The 21,876-nt window shown below is 36.2% G+C and overlaps 1 protein-coding gene across 1 annotated transcript; it reads right to left on the reverse strand.

Annotated features, from left to right (window-relative positions):
- Positions 1-1,339: 1,339 nt before the first annotated feature.
- Positions 1,340-20,852, reverse strand: LOC149806367 (uncharacterized). The gene is made up of 10 exons (XM_089973147.1): positions 20,746-20,852; positions 15,614-15,664; positions 14,912-14,936; positions 12,839-13,101; positions 8,753-8,877; positions 5,631-5,776; positions 5,216-5,309; positions 4,662-4,902; positions 4,328-4,451; positions 1,340-3,371 (listed from the first exon to the last, which is right to left on the reverse strand). The coding sequence occupies exons 1-10, from the start codon at positions 20,749-20,751 to the stop codon at positions 3,178-3,180; spliced, it is 1,269 nt and encodes a 422-aa protein (XP_089829273.1). The 5' UTR covers positions 20,752-20,852; the 3' UTR covers positions 1,340-3,177.
- Positions 20,853-21,876: the final 1,024 nt, after the last annotated feature.

Raw genomic sequence — 21,876 nt, forward strand, 5'->3', positions numbered from 1 at the left:
AATTTTGCCTTTCAAATTTTAACTTCGAGCGAGTGTTAATTTTAACTCTCTCCGGAAAAGGTGAATAGCCTCCAAGGAAGGATGTAATACTATTTGTAAGCTTGAAATGATTGCAGGGTAGAAAGAACATAAGTAATGTCGAATAGTAGAATTTGAACTAAGTGGATATCAAGGGATTGAGTGTCTCTGCCTGTAATGAGCTAGTGTCCGTTGCTTCAATGCAAATGTGACATTGATTCCAATATACTGTATTGTATCCAAATCCGCCGTTTTAGAATATATATGCATTCTCAAAGAACGGAGCAACGTCTGTCTTTGTCGAACATTAACGACTTGGTGAAAGTAGAATTTTTAAAATCTACCATCCCCCCCATCACTAGTGACATTTCCAAAATAATAATAATAATAATAATAATAGCAAGAATAATAACAATAACTGCTGGCATGTACATGTGGTCTGTTTTCCTCACCTTAACTGGACATGCAATTGAAAATGTGTGGAACTTTTATGCAAAAACAAATCAACGTAAAATGCTTTTAACTTAATTGTGCTATAAAGTAAACATGCGTTTACAAACTGATGTAATGGTCTAGTCAGTTCACCGACATATGAATACCAAATAATCGTACCAGATTTGGACCGTCTATTTTAGTGTGGGTAATTTTGTTTGTTTGTTGTTTTCAGGGGGAGGGGGTTGTTTCTTTCATGCTGCTCAATCTTGCATCAAAGACTGTCTGGAGAGACAAACCAAGTGACAGAAATTATTCCTTTTGATGTCATATCTGCAGAGCAAACACCGTGTGGCAATTCCACCGAAGTGTTCCTTTATTAGCTATTGTAGCACTGGACAGAAATTTAAATTAAGCCTTACTGGGATATGTACAAACCGCTAAAAGTTTAAGTATTCGTTCGTCAGGAAATTAGTATTAGACGAAAAATACATTTTATGTCAAGTTATGGGACTGAAAACAAACTTTATGCTAGCCGTTGCTGTTAAAAAGACGACTACTGCATTGGAACATAATGTCTACCTCATAGTGCGTGCATTGTTCACTAAAATGAGCCGATATAGTTCAAAGAAACGCCCAGAAGACAGGATGCGACTCTCAATGTCGCGATGATTTACCGTTTAGGCGTTAGACTCGTAACCAGAGTGGTGTGCTTGTTAGAATCCCCGGCATAGCATTTGTTCTGTTTGGCTACCTTGATGTGTCCTAGAGATGAGTTTGCCGTATTAGAGTACAGTAGCAGATTCGACACAGTATAACCTTCAAAGTGTTGATATGCTGTGAAACACAACAACTACAGCCACAACAACGACAAAGTAGAAACTAAGTATTCAGTGCAGTTTATTTATTTTCACTAAATAAAGAAACAGATTATAAAGTATCAGAATGAATGTCTTGCTCGGCATAGATGAGTAAAATTATATTATCAATTCAAATGGGTAGCATTATTTTCTAACATCTGTGCGACTTATTTACATCTCCAAATGAAATCATCAAATTCTTCACAGAAGATTATAATTTCTAAAACAGATATTCTGAGACATGTAGGCGCATTCAACGAGTTTGAACCGTAGAAGCCCTGTTATGTACACAGAGTGAACAGTATATGACGGAAGTTAAAATGTGATATACACAAATTAGTCTTAATATAAAAAGAACTTTCTTCTTAAACTTATTCTTTCGAAAGTGGATCCCTAATTAGAATTGTAATAATAGGTTTAGGAATATTGACTACTAATAAATCGACATGCTAACCTTGGATTCTGGTATCCATAACGTAATTTGTCTTAAGACATACCTGGATTTGATCTCAGATATAATTGTATGTGCAAAGTTGGATACGATACATTTAAAATGAACTTTCGCGTAATATTAAAAGTTTACTATATCTGTCTCCTGAAATAAAATAATTTTTACACGTTTAATACAAACAATATTCCTTTGATAAGTCAAATCACAAAGATGTACTGCCACGACACTTTACCTTGAGAGATTCATGATGTTAATATATACAGTCCACATTTAAATTTGCAAATAGGTATTTCAATTAAATTGATTGCGAAACCCTATTATTGTTTTCCTACGAGAAAAATAATGAAATATTTAAGAACGAGTAGTAGTTCAGATTTTAGTCATTTTAGTCACTGTTCTTTATTTCAATTCATGACATAAACCGAACAATATTAAAGAACCAGTAATAAATCTTCATATTATGGATTTAGATCTTTATGCACCGAATTCTCATTAGATCTATGACCTCTAATAGTTCAAAAAGCAGTGATACCTGGCACATGCACACATTCATATTGCTGATGCATGTTGTATCAATACTGCTGTCTTGTCTCGTCAATAATTCGGGATTCATTTAAAACATATACCAACTTAAGATATAAAGAACCGCTTCTCTGCGTCCGTTGAAATTCGTATGGACTGAGTTCGCGACATATTCAAACATTCATAAGGATTTAATATGTACATTTCCTGGTAATGTATTGTTTTTCCAGTAATAACATGACGGATCAACCAAAACGTATTTCGATGACGTAGAGAAGCCACTTCAATCGTTATTTTTGGTGCAACAAATTTGATAAATCTCTTTTCATTTAAACTTAATATCTAATCTCAGCGTTGATTAGAATACTTATTTAATTACATACACTTTTCGATTAATATCTGGCTGAAGGAGTGAAGCATTTCAGCAGCCTGTAATTGGTTTCATATCGTATACAAATATAAAAATGTGTTTTGGAGCTTTCCAAAAGAAGAAAAAATATTTTATTAGACAGCAAATAACAGCGTGGAATGAAGCCATAGGAGCCATAAAATTGGTTTTCTTCGTTTCAAAATCCAAATGATGTGTATTAAATATTAACAACAACATTGTGCAGATACATGATAACCAATAGTAAAAACGCTATTTTGCAACGTAAATTTTTTATTGTATTAATGGCTATCAAGATTAAATTTCCACCAAGTCCGAGCTTAAATACAGATAAGAAAGATACTAAACATTATACAAAATCTGAAAATGCATTTGGAATGTGAAGATTGTTGTAAAAGCAAAGTGAAAATTATGACTCCATGACAGAACAATATAGTTAAATTCTTATTTAACCGTTGGTAAGCTATTCTTTCAAGCAAAACTATATGAAAAACTCTTCAGTCTCATTAGAAGGCGGGGTTAATGACACCATATTTCTCTTCGGTCTTTCTGCGGGACTCTTTTTCGCGGCGGAGCCGGAAAAAGAGGTAGACGGCGAATATGAGACACAGCAGCATCAGGATCCCGAAGACCAGGACCACGATCCAAAAGGTGTACGTCTGATAGCAGGTGTCCATTGTACCCTTGACGTTGTTTGTGCCTGTGAGAGGAGTATTGGGATAAGTATTGTTAAGATTCTATAACTTTAATTGTTGAATATTCAGACAAATTTGTATTCTCTTTCAAGCTTAAATGTGTAACATTGTCCACGGGCAATGAAAATTGAAGATAAGAAAATTAAGAAAGGTTAAATACAACAATTAAGCTACCTATCTGTTTGCACAGTGTGTATATCCAGAATGATCATTTGCAAAATGCCTACTTATAACTTCATACCGACCCTACTTGCGTATGTGGTGAATCTAACTGTGTTTAGCATAAACTTTTATCTGCCGTCGGATAGTACGTCGGTGGATTCACGTAAAACTTGTTTGTGCTTGTGATTTCTCCAACACACTGCATAGACCGAGATCTGCTGGTGCATCATGCAACGGGAGATCTAAGTTTTTTTTCAATTTGCAGTTAGATTTGACTTACAAAGTTTAGCATTTCTCCGCGATAAAATGAAGAACATGACGTAAAAACAAAACTGGCCGTTTCACTAATAGGGTCACAAACCTTTCAACTCAAGTAGATATGATATTTTTGTCTTTGGTACTTGATAATAAATATTGCCCTTTTCGCTAAATGACATGTGCTTGGTCTAGATATTTATGAAGGATGGCCCTTCCTCGGAACACGTTTAAAGAAATTGTTTCATTTCATATGCCAGTCATTATTTTAATAGCCCTTATAATTTAATGATAACACTACTTTCTGGTGGTACGCTGTATCACAACTTTGAGATCAGGCACAAAGGGTATTTGATGAATTTATGTGCTTGGAATCCGAACACTGTGTTCGTCGGTTTTCCTCAAATATGCATCTATGTAGTCTGAGCTATTGAGCTATTTCCTTAATCAACGCTATTTTCAAGACGGAATTCCCGTAAATGAACTCCAAACATTGCGTGCATTTTTATCATTTTCTTATGCTAACATCACTTCATCTACATACCTGATATCTGGTCATTACTTCCTGCGGACAAGGAGATGGTGAACCGGGTGCTCAGAGTGGTCAGATTTTGAAGACCAGTGTCTTCAGCAGCCCTTCGTCGTCGTCCGGTAGCACAAAGATTGGCCTGAAATGAAATATCTACACTATTACGATATTTTTGGTAGTTTACTTGCATTATATGACTGCCAAATTTTAGGTTTACCCCTTCAATCGCAGATGAAACTATAAAACTGGTGTTAACGAATGCATACGATCCTTTATTACTTGATACTAGAATTCTCCTCTTGCAACATGTATAAACAAGAGATTTGTCACTTCTATAGGTAGCACTTACCTGTTGGTCCTCGCATTTACTTTGGTCATTGTTCAAGCACCGCACGATCACAGCTTCTATTTTCAGATCTGTACTAACCCCACTTGTTTTCACCCACAGTGCTGGTTCAAAACTACCACTCGTGATGACGTAAATACCGTCAGCACCTCCAGCTGCAAGTCCACCATTGGTTGGAAGAACGCTGCTTGCGTCCTTAAGAAAATTTTGAGTGAGTCCGTATGCCGGTACCGTTTGTTTACATCTGCAGGGTTGAAAGTTTGAAAAAATATAAAAATTGCTGTAGATTAGGTAAAAGCAGGTGAAAAAACAAACCTGTGATTGAGCTACGTATTTGTCTATATATCCTGTTGATTGTCAAGGAGTAATTCCTGAAATTTAACATTTAAATGTTTCACCTAATATGTGCAGATATATTTCAGAATGTCTGCAGACAGAGGATAAAGGGCTGTTGAAAATTATTAGGAAATAGGAAATCAGTAAATTGTATATTCTTCTCCCGTTAATACGGATCTGACGCTGAAAACATTCATATGACAGGCAAAAATGTATCTTACCCGTTGTCGATGGCGATCACTTTTGGTGTAGTTGTTGAATCAGCTCCCTCATAAAAGACCAATCTGTCTGCGTATATGCCAATTTGTTTATTTTCTGTGGAGGAAAATAGACCTTTCTTGAATCTGAAAATTCTGTTTTAGTTTTTAAATTCCTCTTCTTAATATAAATCAATTACCAAACTAATGACGGGAACATAAAATGGAAAGTATAAGATCCTAAAGTTGTTGAATCATCTTCCAGCAATATTAATGAGCGAAATAGCTATCTGAGTGTAAAGCATCAATAGATTCTTAAGGATTTAATAAATGATTGAAGCATTTCAGTCAGTCATTATATTATATCAGAGATTCATAGTACTCAAGATAGACAGAGAGAGATACAGACAGTGAGAGAGACTGTAACAGAAATACTAACGAGAGTTTGCGTAAGTGTGCTTCAGTTTTAAGGTGTAAGAACCGCCAAGCGTCAGTTGGCTGCCAGAACCTTGCGGTGTACCAGCTGCGTCGTAGACCTCAAGCGTAAGCTGCGATTTTAGACCCAGATTATCTATCGGTAATGAACTGAAAAGCATAAAGAAACATCAACACTGGTGAGACATTGTACTTGGAAGACAAGACATTCTACGTGGCTAATGTATATATGAAATTACAAAACGAGGAAAATCTGGTCAATTAGCAAGTTTGGGTGGTTATTGCTTTATATATGAAGTCTGGTAATAGTTATTGCTTTATTGGCTATTGTGCTGAGTTCCTAGACAAATTGTTTGGAAATCAGTTTCCTCAAGAGTACCTTTATATTTAGTCATTCGTACAAATTCACCATGAAAATATGTGAGCTCTTTTTCTGCAGAACCGAGGTTGCTGACGGCCTGATTAGTGATATTCCATTCGGTTATCAAAATTCAGAGATTCTTCAATACATTGTTGATGTTCTGCTTTCTATTGCAGTTCCCTTTAAAACATTTACCAATGCTTCATTTAATTTCAGGACGGCATTGGCTGCATTGTTACTGCTTTATATTAGATTTGAACCAGTTTTTCTCTAGTCGAGAATCGAGTTTGATGAATGCATGGTTACTACATTAGATATATGCAAGATATTCTCCAGAATTTAAATTAATAAATGCAACTACTACAACTTTATTGATTTACGTATGATTTTCAGTAGGTTCATTTTAAGAAATTGATCTTCTTTCATATTGTTCTTCATTATAATTATTTCAGGAGGTATATAAAAATTTATTTTTCCAGAACAGGGCTAGGGACAGCAGAGTTGCTATATAAGGAGTTTCCAGAGGGAACAATTTGATACACTATTCTTCATTGTCGTATTCTTCAGAACAATAAATATTTTATATGATAAGTTTAGTAATGGCAAAAGTTACTGTTTTCTATGAATCTTTCACTGAGTTCAGAAATAACGTCAAATTTGGTTTAGACGATTGTATTGTCATTTCTTTACCTTACGTTTTGATTGCGTTTCTTTGAGGTAGAAGTTTTATTTCCATTCATTCAGGAGAATTAACAGATTTTTACAAAGTTGAATAAAACATTTCTAATGTTCCAACAAGAACGTTATAGGAACGAATTTTTTGTTGATGGTGTGGTTATTTATTCGCATGGATATGTCATGCCATTATATATATATATATATATCTATATATATATATATATATATATATATATATATATATATATATATATATATATATATATATATATATATATATATATATATATGGTGAAGTATGCTTCAACAAATGCTTTGTCATATAGTACAGCACAGCAATATAAATACAAGGTATTTAACCTTTCGAAGTCAAAATATAAGTTCTCATCAAAAACTGTATTAAATGATGCAAAGCCACATTATAGCTAATTTTTATTAGACGGGGCATTTAATGATGAAGATTCACATAGTAACTAGTTCTCATTAGATATAAACCAAGCGCTAAAATCTATCTGTAACTATAAAAAAAAATTAAAAAATTAAGAAATGTAATGAAATATATTGTCACAGCAATAACAAGGTGATAATTGTGGGATAATATGGTAACTCGCTTCAAAGCTGAGTTCTAGAGAACCACATGGTTAATGCTTAATGTTGTGTTTTCACCGAGTTTCCCTTTCTATCATGACTACAATTCGTTTTACATTATTTCACCGTTTGGAAGCATGGTAGCTGTTTGCAAAGACGAGGTAAATGGCGGTACAGTCAATGTTTTACAGGAAGTTCTGAAGACTAGATGTCCCACTAGAAAACTTTACATATCCTGTTATATATTAATAATCCCTACAATGATATGAAACTCCATAATAGATCTGAGATTAATTGCATATTTTCTGATGTGTATGAAGTATTGATACGTAATGTGCTGTCTGGCAATGTTGTTTATAATGTTGGTCTTAAACGATAATTAAAATTACTGTAAATAGTTGAAGTTTACAAAGAAACTCTCTTTAATAAACTATTTCATAAAATTGTTTGCATTAGTTCGTTATGCTCTCTTGATGATGTTTTTACAGAGATCACGATTAAAAGGGGGATAATCTGATGTAAAGTGTAACGTTCGGAAATATGTTGCAAATATTCCCAAGTCAATGTTTGGCAATTGCATTGTAGTTTCAAGGATACTTTCTTAACTACTTAATGCATTACCTTTTGTCTTTGAAATGTTGTCGTTTAGAAAACATTTGCTAATATCACTCGTATTATTGCTTGTATTTTAAAGATGCTGAGGACCTTCGTTGCATATTGGCTTCCTTCACATTAAGACGTCAGAGGTTTGCATTTTAGAGAGTAAATTTATATAACTTTTCCTCTGGGAAATATTGTGAAGATCAACAAATAACTTAAGAAGTGCGACTCATTATCTTCGAGTTTCCTCGATTCGATTGGCTATAATTACAAACCAACTTTTCTCCTCCCAAGGTACAGATTATGACAATTTTATCAATAAAACCAAGCACACATATTAAAATATTTAAATTGATGGTATGAACAAAACTTGACTTAGCCAAGCAGACATATTTCACATGGTGTAACGAAGTAGCATTTTTCTCGAGTAATTACAAAGTTCCTTCATGTCATGGAGATAAAATGCTTCAGACTTTTAGAGTTATTATGTCTTTAATTATGTATCATTCATTTTTATTTAAGTCAATGATTACTCCTTTCATCGACGACTACGAATTTACATATACAATTAGAGATCTCCAAACTTACATTGAATAATGTTATAAACATTTGATTATAATGAAATTAATTCCGCTTTACCAATAGGACATTTACATATTGTTAGAAAGGACACTTGTAATATTCTGTTTTTTCTGTAATGTCGTTAAACCTTTTGAAATAGAACAAGAATATTTGATGGTATTATTTCATATTACACTTCCTAGTTCCCATATCTAACGTAAAATATGAGTGGCGGACATGTAATGTGCCAAATCTGATTCGGGCTTTATACATCACCAGATAACATCGCATAAAAATGGTTCCTTAGAGCGCAGACAATAATAGAAAAAGATACTCACCTAATTGTGAAGGTATTTATAACCACGTTCTTGTGATCAGCTGTTGTGCATTTCCATTTAAATATAACATCTGTATCAAATACGTAACCATCGACGGTTTGCACAAGAAAAGTGAAGGTAACTTCCTGTAAATGAATAAGATAACGTAAGTGTGAGTTATGCACGTCGTCATTCATAACCTGGTCTTATGTATGAAATATCATTAGTCTTGGGACCATTTCCACATAACAATGCAAAACCAGTGCCCTTGAGCTAAAAATTAACCCACTAAAGTCACCAACGTCGAGGGATATATATATATATATATATATATATATATATATATATATATATATATATATATATATATACATATATGCAATGAGAGAGAGAAACGTTTGCTTTTTGAGAATGAGATTGTTCGCAAATTTTGTTGTCGCTTGATTTCAAAATGCATACACATTAAATTGCCCGCACAGTAGGTTTATACGAAAATGAGCCGATTATTTCCTTAGCATGATGTAAAATCACTGTTTATTATGTCAAGGTCTTATTTGTACCCTTTTTATTACCATTATTAAGTACTTATGAAAGGAAAAGAAAACAAAAGATGACAGGATAATATAATAGAAATAAGAATAGGGGTGTGAGAGGCCTGATGCTGACGTCCCGCCTGCCAAAGGAAAGTGAAGCGTCTCTCATAGCCTCTCCTTTCCAGGTGTAGTGATCGCCGCAGGACCACTGTCTCGCTCTGCTGGGCAGGAGGTTACTTGCATATGGCCTATCCTACACTATTGTGTCCACAGCAGCACCTTCACGCGGGGCCAACTGTTTTCACACAGCCTGATGTGTGGCGTGACCGAGTGCCCGGCGGTATAACTGGGTGGGCAGACTGGGCTCGTTAGCCTTGGCAGGCAGCCAGTCTAAGAGAAGGGAAACTCTGACTCCAAACCCAACCAGATGAAGCTTTTTAACCTTGTTCAGCAGTTCGTCTAGGAGAAGGAAACTCTGATTAAAGTCCCATCCATTGGATGATGGCTGCACTGCCTTGTGGATATCTTCGGGAGAAGGAAAGGCTACGGGAGTAAACACAGACATAAAATCCGGAGTGGAGCCCCCAAGGCGGCTGGGTGTCGACTACGACTTCCTTCCGGAAGCTTCTGCATCCAAACTGGTGCCAAATGTCATGCTCAGCATTCCTTTGGACCCCACCAGCAAGAACGAGAGGGGGATCCTGACGTCTGGGCAGCCCAGGATCTCCATACTCTACCCCCAGGCTTGCGCCCTGGAGAGGCCACTCCAGTCTCGCTACTGAGTGAGGTAAACCTACCACAGTGCAGACTGCAACTCCGACCATGCCCTCGTGAGCAGCAGGGTGCGACTACGGCCACACACATTACACCGCTCTTTAGATCACAGACCGTGGGCAACAGAAGGCCAGATGGGTGGAGCACTACTCAGAGCTATACTCCCGAGAAACGTCAGTCACCGATGCAGCCCTCAGCAGCATAAAGAATCTGCCCACCATGGACGACCTCGACAAAGTGCCAACCTTAGAGGAGCTCAGCAAAGCAATCGACTACCTCCCAAATGACAAAGCACCAGGTAGTGACAGCATCCCGCCCGAAGCTATCAAACGTGGGAAACCAACATTGCTTCAACCACTGCACGAGCTACTTTTCCTCTGCTGGGAGGAAGGAGCAGTCCCCCAAGACATGCGCGACGCCACAATTGTGACCCTTTACAAAAACAAGGGCGACCGCAGTGACTGTAATAATTGCAGAGGGATCTCGCTCCTGAACATCGTTTGTAAAGTGTACGCCCGCATCATACTCAACAGGCAGCAGTTGCTGGCGGACCGTGTGTACCCGGAATCCCAGTGCAGCTTCAGAGCAGGCAGGTTGACGACAGACATAATCTTCTCCCTACGACAACTCCAAGAGAAGAGCAGAGAGCAAGGTCAACCACTCTACATGATGTCCATCGACCTCATCAAGGCCTCTGACTTGGTCAGCAGGAAGGGCCTTTTTGAACTTCTCAGTAAGATCGGCTGCCTACCCAAAACTCCGCAGCATGATAATCTCTTTCCATGCAGATATGAAGGGAACAGTCTTGTATGATGGATCCTCCTCAACCCCCTTCCCAATTAACAGCGGCGTGAAGCAGGGCTGCGTGCTGGCGGTAACCCTTTTCGGGATCTTCTTCTACCTGCTCCTGTCCTACGCCTTCAACTCGTCCACTGATGACATATATCTCCAATGCAGGTCCGACGGGAGGTTGTTCAACCTGGCACGACTGTGCTCGAAGACCAAAATGAAAGTTGTGCTCATCAGGGAAATGCCTTTTGCAGTTGACGCGGCTCTTGTGACCCACACCGGGGAAGCCCTCCAGAGACTGGGAGACCGTTTCGTTGATGCCTGCATGCAATTTGGGCTTACCATCAGCCTGGAAAAGACAAATGTCAGCGTGCAAGATACCACCATTGCCCCTTCCATCAAAATCGACGGTGTCACCCTGGAAGCAGTCAACAACTTTACCTACATGGGGTCAACCATCAGCAACACTCTCTCGCTTGATATGGAGCTGGACAGAAGGCTTGGAAAGGCAGACACCGTCATGGCACGACTAACGAAGAGGGTGTGGGAAAACAATGCTCTGACAGAACACACCAAGGTCCAAGTCTACCAGGCCTGCGTTCTCAGCACCCTTCTATATGGAAGTGAGACCTGGAGTACCTACATGAGGCAAGAGCGCCGGCTAAACTCCTTCCATATACGGTGCCTAAAATGTATCCTGAAAATCAGCTGGCAAGACTGTATCCCACACAGCGAAATCCTGCAGCGTGCAATTACCCCCAGAATGTACTCCCTGCTGAGCAAACGCCGCCTTCGATGGCTGGGACATGTCCGACGCATGGAGGATCGGAGGCTGCCAAAGGACATCCTATATGGACAGCTGGCCACTGGCACGAGAAGAGCCGGCAGCCCCTCACTCCGTTTCAAGGATGTGTGCAAGAGGGACATGAAGGCATGCGACATTTCACCCGATGGCTGGGAAGTGCTGGCCGAGGACTGAGGCACCTGGAGACTGACGGTAAACAAGGGCATATCAGTTGCTGAGGCGAGGAGAGGCCAGTTGGCGGCAGAGAAACGTGAGAGAAAGAAGAACGCGGCAGCAACCACAGTAACTCAGACTTCCCAGTATGTCTGCACCAACTGCAATAGGGACTGTCACTCGCGTATAGGCCTGCACAGCCACAGCAGACAATGCCAACACCCGAGAGACATACAACACCCCAAGGGCGCTATTCGCATGGTCTCTCGAGACTGAGTCGCCAGTGATGATGATGAAAAAGAAAACAATTATAGATGAAGAGTATTATACAGCAATATATTGATTAATAACGTAATTTTTGTGATAAAAGTTGACGAATATCATCGTAATAATTCGTATTTCAAAGTGAGCCCTGAAAGGATGAAGATGGATGCGTTAAATAAGACCTAGATTATTTGATTCGAAGTGAAAATATATTCAGAACCATCTTTGGAGTTTATGAATATTTTTCATTGTAATGAGAGCCATTACTAAACCTCTTGCTTGATAGATTTGATTCCCTTACAGACAGATTAAGAGATTAGGTTTACAATATATTTCTAGTACAGTTTGAGTTTTATTAGACCTATGTACTACTATTAAAAGATAATACGTTATCTGTAGAATTCGATTATTAAACCAACGTTAAAGCTACACTCGGTTTACTATCCGATTGTGTATGATTTCCTTGTCCTATTTTTTATTTCCCATTTTAAGTTCAAACCAATATGTCAACAGTCTGAATTATTATAACGACGGCACATTTAATCACAATTAAATCGCTTCATATCATAATTCCAGTTTTATTTTCGAGGATGCTCTTGTATTTTTCAAGCTTAGTAGTGCTCATGTAAACGCAAATATAGGCGGCCACAGGACTTAATTTGAAATTGGATAGGATAATTGTATGCAAGATCGTCTGTTTGTTGAGTCTAATTAACTTCATGGATATGCAATCACTATGCTTAGAGAAAGACATTGTACTCTATATAATTAACTTGAATTTGTACGTACATCGGCATCTCCGTCAGTATCTGTATCTACGACTTGGAAGGCACTTGCACATGCCGCAGGATTAACTGACGTTCCAGCAAGGTCCACCGTGTATGTGGAGGTATACTCGTTGGTGGTTCCGACCTGACTTACTGGACAGCCCACAGCGATTGCGTTACCTGATGTAAGAGCTACAATCTGGTAAATAGTGTCCGTTGCAGCTTTCTCCACTACTACTTTGGTGGAGAATCCGGTCGTGGCGTCATAGTTGCATTGGGCCATGTCTGAAACAGACAATTATTACAACCAATACTGTAATACGTGTAATTAACGACATTGTAAGAAGTATCCATAATGCAGTACAATTTGACAGACCGTGTAGTAACTTATTTGATCTGTTTAATTACATTCTTGACTAGATTAAAAGCATTTCTTCAATTTTATTTCAATATAGGCTAGTAATACATTGGTCAACAACGCTATAAGGGTTAATGTTTTGAGAAACATAATAGTTCATTTCAAAACAGAAAGTGCGACTTAGGTTCATTAGCATTTATAGAATTGACTGGCACACTAAATGTAATGCTTTAGATTTGCACGTGCATCCGCATATTGTCATACACTATTTAGTACAATTTTTTTTCGGGTTCATGTTTTGTAATCATGAATCAATAATTTCAAGAACGTGGACCAAACTGACTTTCTAGATGTGTTAAAATACAGATATTTGCTTGTAATTATTATAATAATTGTTGTAACATAAAAAGATATTTGCACTTCATTCTTAGGGTGGCATTATATTGCCCATAATACACACACACACACACACACACACACATACATATATATATATATATATATATATATATATATATATATATATATATATATATATATATATATATATATATATATATATATATATCAAACATCATCTGATGTTTTAATATATGTTATTCCAAATGTTTAACTCTTTTAATAAATAAAAGTACAACATTTTTTGATTGGCGATAATAAAATATGTTTTTGAAATTATTCATGCGTATAACTGTTTTAATGATAGTTAAACCAGCTAACCACACGGCCGTGGCTTCTAATTGGTATGTTTTAAATAAAATTAAAGTTCTTCTAATGACCATTATACAATATGATTCAAGAATCTTTGAGACACACGCCAAGGAGCTTTTCTTCTGGCTTTTTACAAGTATTTTAATACTGTCAGAGATTTGAAATGTGTCCATAATATACAATTATTATATCTAGGTCACTCTGCTACTACAAACGAGATAAGCATACTCGGAATTTAGTTCATCATTGGTTTGGAAATGTAAGTAATTCTTTCAAAACAGTTAACTCCGAATGCACACTTCCTAAATACATCCAAGTTGCATCCTCTACACTATTTTTCTGTCAGATATAGTTACAAATCAGAATCCTCACTGTACAAGAATTGTTATTCAGCTCGATGAGTCGATTTGCTGATTGGGTTTCAGACTCATACTTACTATAATAACTTAAAAATGTGTGTTCTATAATTATTTTAAGTGTTGTTTTCTTGTCAAACTCGGCCATTGGTTGAGTACACAAGCATTACTGTTTGATCTCCAATGAATACCAAAGACTACATAATTTGAAGGGTCTTACATCTGTGCGCTTTAGAAAGGCACTTTGGTCAGTATACTTTTCTCTTTCTCAAATAGACCTAATCTATTCAAGATCTTTCCACCCACCCACCTGACCCGATTTTCGATCTTTTACAAAGTAATCCATAATGATGTACAAGGGTGGCTGAATTTACAATATTGTTCAGAGTAATCCACAAAAACTTATATATATATATATATATATATATATATATATATATATATATATATATATATATATATATATATATATATATATATATATAAAATTAGACAGTGACTGCCTTAATTAAAAGTTTATATTTAATAGAACTTGTGGGGCAACAGTGGATGGGATTATTCTTTTGTAATGCAAGCGGAACTACGTAGAGATATTGTTGCCCTATCTTCTTCCCAAATTTAGTCCAATTAAACGTGCTCGGACGGAAATTATTCAAAGGTAATTACTTACATGTTATTGCAGACTGTGTCGGTTCCTGAACAAAATAAAAGTATTTTAAAGCAATTAACTATTTTTTTACATTCACAATAGTGTTGATTTTATGTTTGCTAATAGTTTTATTCATTTTATTCGATATTTTGAATATGTTAAACCAATTTTTCATGAACTTGGATGTTAACAATTTGTATCTAAATTATACACTTACAAAATGTAGATGTAATAATAAATCTTTACCTGATATCCTCAAATTGCTTTGACTGATACTGATTGAAAAATATCTATCTATCTATCTATCTATCTATCTATCTATTTTTTCTTTCTTTTTGATCTACTTTTTCTCATTTTCTCTTTTTATGATAAATAAATATGTAGTTTACAATAAAAAGGGCATTAAAATAGAAACTAGCATAAAATCTTTTCGACATTAAATGTTAGCATCGTTCAATGGTATCAACAAAACCCTCTATATATAACAAAACCTCTATAATCATTGGCCTAAAATAGCAGAATTACGTCACGACAAATAAACCTAAAGTAAGTACTAGTAAAGACACCCAGTAGGATGGCAATTCATAAATTATTTTATTTTCTTTCCGCCTCCTCCACATTTGTATTACTCCTTTCTTCCAATCTACTCTTCTTCCTCTTATGCTAGTCATCAATTATCTATTATCTATCATCTATTATCTATTATCAGAAATCAATACTTACCACGAGAAATGCAATAACCACGGTAAGTACGAAAGTCCGTACAGCAAGCATCTGTAGGAAAAATATTGCCAAGAAAGATCACAGTTTGTGTTTCTATAAGTAAGTTATTTTCTAGTAAACAAAGAAGAAAATAAATATTGGTGTGGATCTAAGACGCACAACAGATTGTAAGTTAGCTGAGTTAAGCCTACGTGTTTTGTTTGAAGGTTTTTTCGTCTTATTTTAATTATAACAAAATAAAAAGATGCACATGAGGTAGCAGTTTTAAGCCAATTTTAGTAACATTGTTTAAAAGGGCCTATTTGTTTGCTAATTCAAATCGCAACCATCAGTGGATAAATGACCATGTAATTTCAATTGTTGAGTACTTGTCTTCTTCAACTGTATCATATCTACAACATTGTCAGGTAGCTTTTCTGTTTATATTATTGTTTTTTATTTACTACATTTTAAAGGGCGATTTGTATTTTTTTATTTTGTTATATTACAGTTCTAAGGTTCTATGCCTTCTACTGACCGTTACCAATTTATAAGTCAGTACCAACATCAAATGTTCATAACTATGGATCAAAGTAAAGCTCATCTAGTATAAATATGTCACAAGATATATATATATATATATATATATATATAGAGAGAGAGAGAGAGAGAGAGAGAGAGAGAGAGAGAGATGGTATACACATATGCATTAATTTATTTTTTTATATTCGTACATGTTGGCATGTATAGATTTACCGTCATCTGGTTTTTCACTTATTTATGAATACATACTTTATGCATAAATCTATGTAAAAAAATACAAAAAAAATACAAAAGAAAACCAATGTTTTATTTTTAAAAAAACAATATCTGTAGAAACAATTTTACGGTCAGAAGGAAGGATCATTTGAGAGTTATTGACATTCAGCACAACATCTTCTGGTCAAATAGCTAATGGAAGTATAGACGAACTATTCTGAGTTAACTATTTAGGACCTGGAATCAAGAATATTCACAGACTGTGTAGCCTCTACCGAGCACTGTAGTCCTTTGCTGTTTTTGGCTGTTTTTTTTAGGAAAATAACATTTTTACTTTCTATGTCTGTTTCTTTTATATTGCTCTAAGCATTTTGTAGGACCATTAAGATATATTTAATCACATCTATCTATTCATAAAAAATCTGCCATCCGCCTGTGTATGCAGAATACTTTTTATAAGTGTAACAACAGTTTGTTTTCTTCCCGATTGAAACAGAATTAAATCTTTCACCAAGATACATTATTTTTGGCACATTATTATTTCATGAATCAAAATGAAGGACAGAATAATAAAACGATAATAAACAATAATTCATAAACTTATTTCTTAAACTCTGACAAATCATTTGCTTTAACGGTATCAAGCAATACACACAAAAAAGCAATAACTGAAAATGTTGCGCCATATACTTTTACGAAAGAAACAACTAATGGAGAATAAACAAAGAATTTGAACTGGGTCATCTCAAATATTCACCAAAATATTCCAACTGTATTACATGTAGTATAGACAGTGTCAATCTAATATTGCACCACGTATGAATACAGCATAGACATCTCATTATATTATGAAAATATGTCCATGTATTCGAAAGTATTGCGCTTCTAACTTGTATTCTGAACAACGATATGATTCGTTTTGTCCTTCAGATCCTTGAATTATAAGCAGAGTCGAGTTTTCAAATGTTGTTAGTATCTTTCTTTTCTGTTTCTTCTGAAATGTAGCACCGTAAATGTCTGTAACTGACGTCAGAATTAATTTTTGACAAAGCTAAAATAATGTTTAAGTCTGAAAATGTTTTGGTTGTTTATAACATTATTACAATTATCATCATCATTATTAATGATCGTCATTTCGAGCCAACAGCACTTTTCCATTTTGTGAGCATTTCTTAATTTTTCTTTTTCGAACAAGCAGTTCACAATGTCAGTGTAAAACATAATGTACAAAGTTAATAATACCAACGGGTTGGTAAAATATCCTTAAAGATAAAATAAAGGACTGCAACCAGATTTCATTCGGATCTTACATAGAAAATTCGTAGTAATAGCTACAAGGATGTTGTAGCATTAGCTTTTGCAAAATACATGGCAGACCATCTTGATTTAGAATGGCATGAGTGGAGGAGACACAAGTTTGCTGTGTTAGGTCGTCATTGCCCAGTTAAAACCCGATTGAAATTTATGCGCCAATCTAACCATTGTATTGGCATGAAAGTGTACAGTAAATATAAACCAAACCTAGAAGGACATGGATTATTCTGTGCCTCAGAACAATATGTCTTAATCTCCAGCTGTTTATCTTAATGATTGTAGAACTTGAATGTTAATCGGTATCGTAATTCGACAAATCTGCTGACTTCTCGCTAAACCTTATGTAAACATATTTCTCATGCCAATAGGGTATTATATATAATAAAGATTTAGCCATAATTCAGCATTAATGGCATCGAAATATAAATGATAGTCCAATGAAATCAGAATATTATGTCCACCAAAATTAATGATAAATTTCAATGTTATTTGCATTGGAAACAAAACCAAGAAAGTATTTTCTGATCAACTGTCAGCTCTCTGGAAAGTGTTCCTAAAATGATTTCCTCTTACTTACTTTTAATCATTGAATCATGATTGCAAATCTTATTGCAAATGACGAGGTTCACGAACTTTGACCGTCTACTGGTTGATGATACAACACAATTTAAAGGGCAGACTATGAAAATAGGTACAAAAATTGTTGACTGATTATATACATGTGCAAAATACGTTCCTACCAATGACCTATCTCTCTATATCTTTCGCTCGAACACATACACGCAGAGACATACATATACAACAGGCGATTATAGTGCAACCATCCCTTTTTTCACCAGTGTGTTATTGTAAAGCTCAAGCTCAAACTAAATGTCCAATTTATTTTGCATGTTATATCTGTATTAAAAGTTATGACCGTTCTCTCTCTCTCTCTCTCTCTCTCTCTCTCTCTCCACACACACACACAGGAACATAAACAAGCACGTACACACAAATACGCGGTTGACTCTTTCAGAGCGACGTAGAAGCGCTTTGAGTCATTTCTGTCTGCATAGGCCTGTTCTCGTCTGCTTTACTTCTGAGACTGAACTCATGCATCTTGCAAAGCTTTGCGTGAACTGGTCTGTGCATACTGGTGAAGGCTGCCCTTTTCGAGGCTTATGAAGGGTCGTTCAGAACGGCCCTGAGTAGGCGGTGTTTTTCTGCGATTAGTGTCTTAATCTCCAGATCGTTGTCATCGAACCAGACCTAGTACTTGCGTGCCCTTTGCCCCAGCTAAACATTACATGTTTTAGGCCGCCACTAGCGTGCTCATTGTTGGAGGGACCCCAGCTGCCGTCTGTCCCAGAAATAAGAGGGTGGTGGGGTAAACAATGTCTCTACACAAGGCCCAGTCCTCTTCACAGGAGCTGTTTTTCAGCTTGGAGACGTATATTCTCTTTAGACTTCTTTTCCCCTGGGGACTCTTCTTGTGCTGGATATAAAGGTTTGAACTTAAACACAATCAGCCTGTGGGTCCGTCCATTAATAAGCACCACACACGGCCTTCGTCACTCGTACGTCCTGATGATGACGTAGTCGATAAGATACCAATGTTTTTCAGCGGCAGTGCATACAAGACGTCTTCTGTCGGGTACGTAGGCGGAAGAAGGTGTTGGTGATGACGCAATCATTTGCGGCGCACAACTTGAGCCTCAATATCCCATTGCTTTTGCACTAGCCGACACCATGCATTCCGAAAACACCTTTGCACGTCTGCTAGTCACTCCCCACTCTAGCGTTGAAGTCACCTTCAATGACGAGCATTTCCGATTACGGGGTGGCTGATATTATACAAAGCAATTGTTCATAAAGCTTGCCATTCACATCATCTGGGTTGGTCGTTGTGAAGAGTAGGCGCACTCATATGATATAAATATATTTTCTCATATAAGGAGAAAATTCATAAGTTTTTTGCAAACAGAATGGTTCAGACTATGAGCAGTGCTCTCCTACAGTCTTTGCAGATGGCATAGTTAAGCAGACTGAGATGCGTGCCGTTTTACAAATCAGTCAAAACACTAAACTCAAGAAAAAGAGTGCAATTGAAGGTTTTGGGTACGAAACTAAGAACATCAGAACCAATAAGCCTCGACCACGTAAAATAATTATTTTCGCTGGCTAAATTGGCTGTCACACAACAGTAGCTTTGCAATTTTCCTCTTTTAACTATTTGGATACAATGTTAGGTTAGCGATACAAGCCATATTGGTCATATATGGTGTCCTTCCAGCAGCGACCATGCAAATGACAGGGTATAAACATGTCTTCTTTAACTGGTAATAATAACGGTAATAAATATTCTTACATTTATGAATCTTTAATTTCCTCAGCATGTACTTTCTTAGTTCTGCAAATCGGAATGACATGCCTCATGTCGTCAAAACACTAGACTCAAGATACATATAAAAAAATTGCTGCATGAAGACTTTAGGATTCTGTTTAAACTAGATTTTATGATAACTGCGTAATATATGTTTTTCAACCAATTAGAAAACAAAATGCAGTAATGATAACTTTCATGTATAACACTTTAAATAGATACGTTGTTCTTTTGTTACACACCTAAACACTTTTTTGTACATGATATATAACCGATAACCGCTCTGGTGGCCTAGTGGTTACAACGTCTGTCTCATATTCGGGAGGTCATGGATTCAATCAACGTCCGAGTCATACCAAAGACATACAAAAATGGTACTAACAGCTGCCTCGCTTGACGCTCAACATTAAAAGAATAGTGTTAGGACAATTAAAAGGATAGTGTTAGGACAATGTGACTTTCTGGGACATCATGCTACATGACTGCGGCATGATGCCTCAGTGCTAGACATCACTATAAATTGGCACACTACACATATCATAGCGATATGACTGAACAAATTGTTAAAGCTACGTTAAAAATCCAAATCACACACACACACAAACACACACACACTAAAACACCTTTTTGTACATGACACATGGATATGTATCATAAGGCAGTGGCCTGCATTAAAAATAAATACTTATTATCAGTAGTGGTATAGGTGAACTCATACCTTCATTTTGGAACCTCTTCTTCTTCTAGACTCTGGTCTTGAGGTACTTGGTACTGTATATATTTAGCGCTTTACGTGGTGGGATCGTCGCGAACTTTCTAAATGGAATGATCTGCTGCTGGATCACTGGAGAGCTTATATAGCGTAAATCCGTTCTATGACCACGTCAATGTCACGTAACTGTCTTTTTCTAAAAGCACTCTAGATAAACTTGAGCCTTTCTTATCATCATTTAAAGCTAATGTTGTACATTATAAATATACAATTTTCTACCCTTAATTGCTTATTTTGGAAGTTTTAACATCGGACCATAGTCACGAATACATTTGATGCAATTAAGATAGTACCACCTCGTGTTAAATATCAAAGAGAACATGTCATTCTTCTACTGAGGAAAGTTAAATTAGACCCATCATGCATACAGCATTAAGAGCTTCCAAGATATCGTATCATATAATAAATTATCAAACTAAAATATGTATTAGAAACCAAACCCACAAGTTGGGACTTTTTTGTGACTGTGATTAGATGACAGTAGGTACCTTTTTATTTGTCCGCTACATCCCTTGTATTGCGAAAGAGACCAACATGGTATGAGCAGACATTGAACTCTAGGAAAAAATGATTATGTCACCTGTTTGTAAAGGTCCACATCGATGCATGTGCAATGGAAATGGTACAACACGATTTTCAAAGCAGTAGATTGACTGTGTCACATGAAAGTGCGAAACGAAGTGTGTGCAAAAAAATACTTTAATTTGAAATCACTGATGGCAAAAATGGACGGTAAGACCCGTAAATAGGAGAGGAATCAGATTAAAGCAATCGTTAAAAATTGTTAATGCAACTTAAATAATCCAGCTACTCCACTCCAGGTCGTGCATGCCGAGTTATTTATATTCAATATAATGGACAACACAATAATTAAAGCAGAGTGCTTTTAACCAAAATGAACCACATAAATGTTGTAAGTGGTATGGGTGTGTTCTATGGATAACTACCGTGGGAACGAAGCTATTTTCAAACCTTCTTAATGAGTGCCCATGGTTTATAAGACACACGTGCGCCGTAATGCGTATAAACAAGAGATTCCGATTGTATGAATAACATTATAAATCTTGCTTATCAAAA

This window comes from Sinohyriopsis cumingii, chromosome 1, assembly GCF_028554795.1.
Source record: "Sinohyriopsis cumingii isolate HCF-2022 chromosome 1, ASM2855479v2, whole genome shotgun sequence".
NCBI classification, from domain to species: domain Eukaryota; kingdom Metazoa; phylum Mollusca; class Bivalvia; order Unionida; family Unionidae; genus Sinohyriopsis; species Sinohyriopsis cumingii.

Excerpts from the sequence above, each read along its gene's own strand:
- LOC149806367 (XM_089973147.1), bottom strand. Across the intron at positions 13,102-14,911 it reads GACACAGTCTGCAATAACAT|ACATGGCCCAATGCAACTAT; the intron begins GTAAGTAATTAC and ends TGTCTGTTTCAG. Across the intron at positions 8,878-12,838 it reads ATACTGACGGAGATGCCGAT|GAAGTTACCTTCACTTTTCT; the intron begins GTACGTACAAAT and ends ATTCATTTACAG.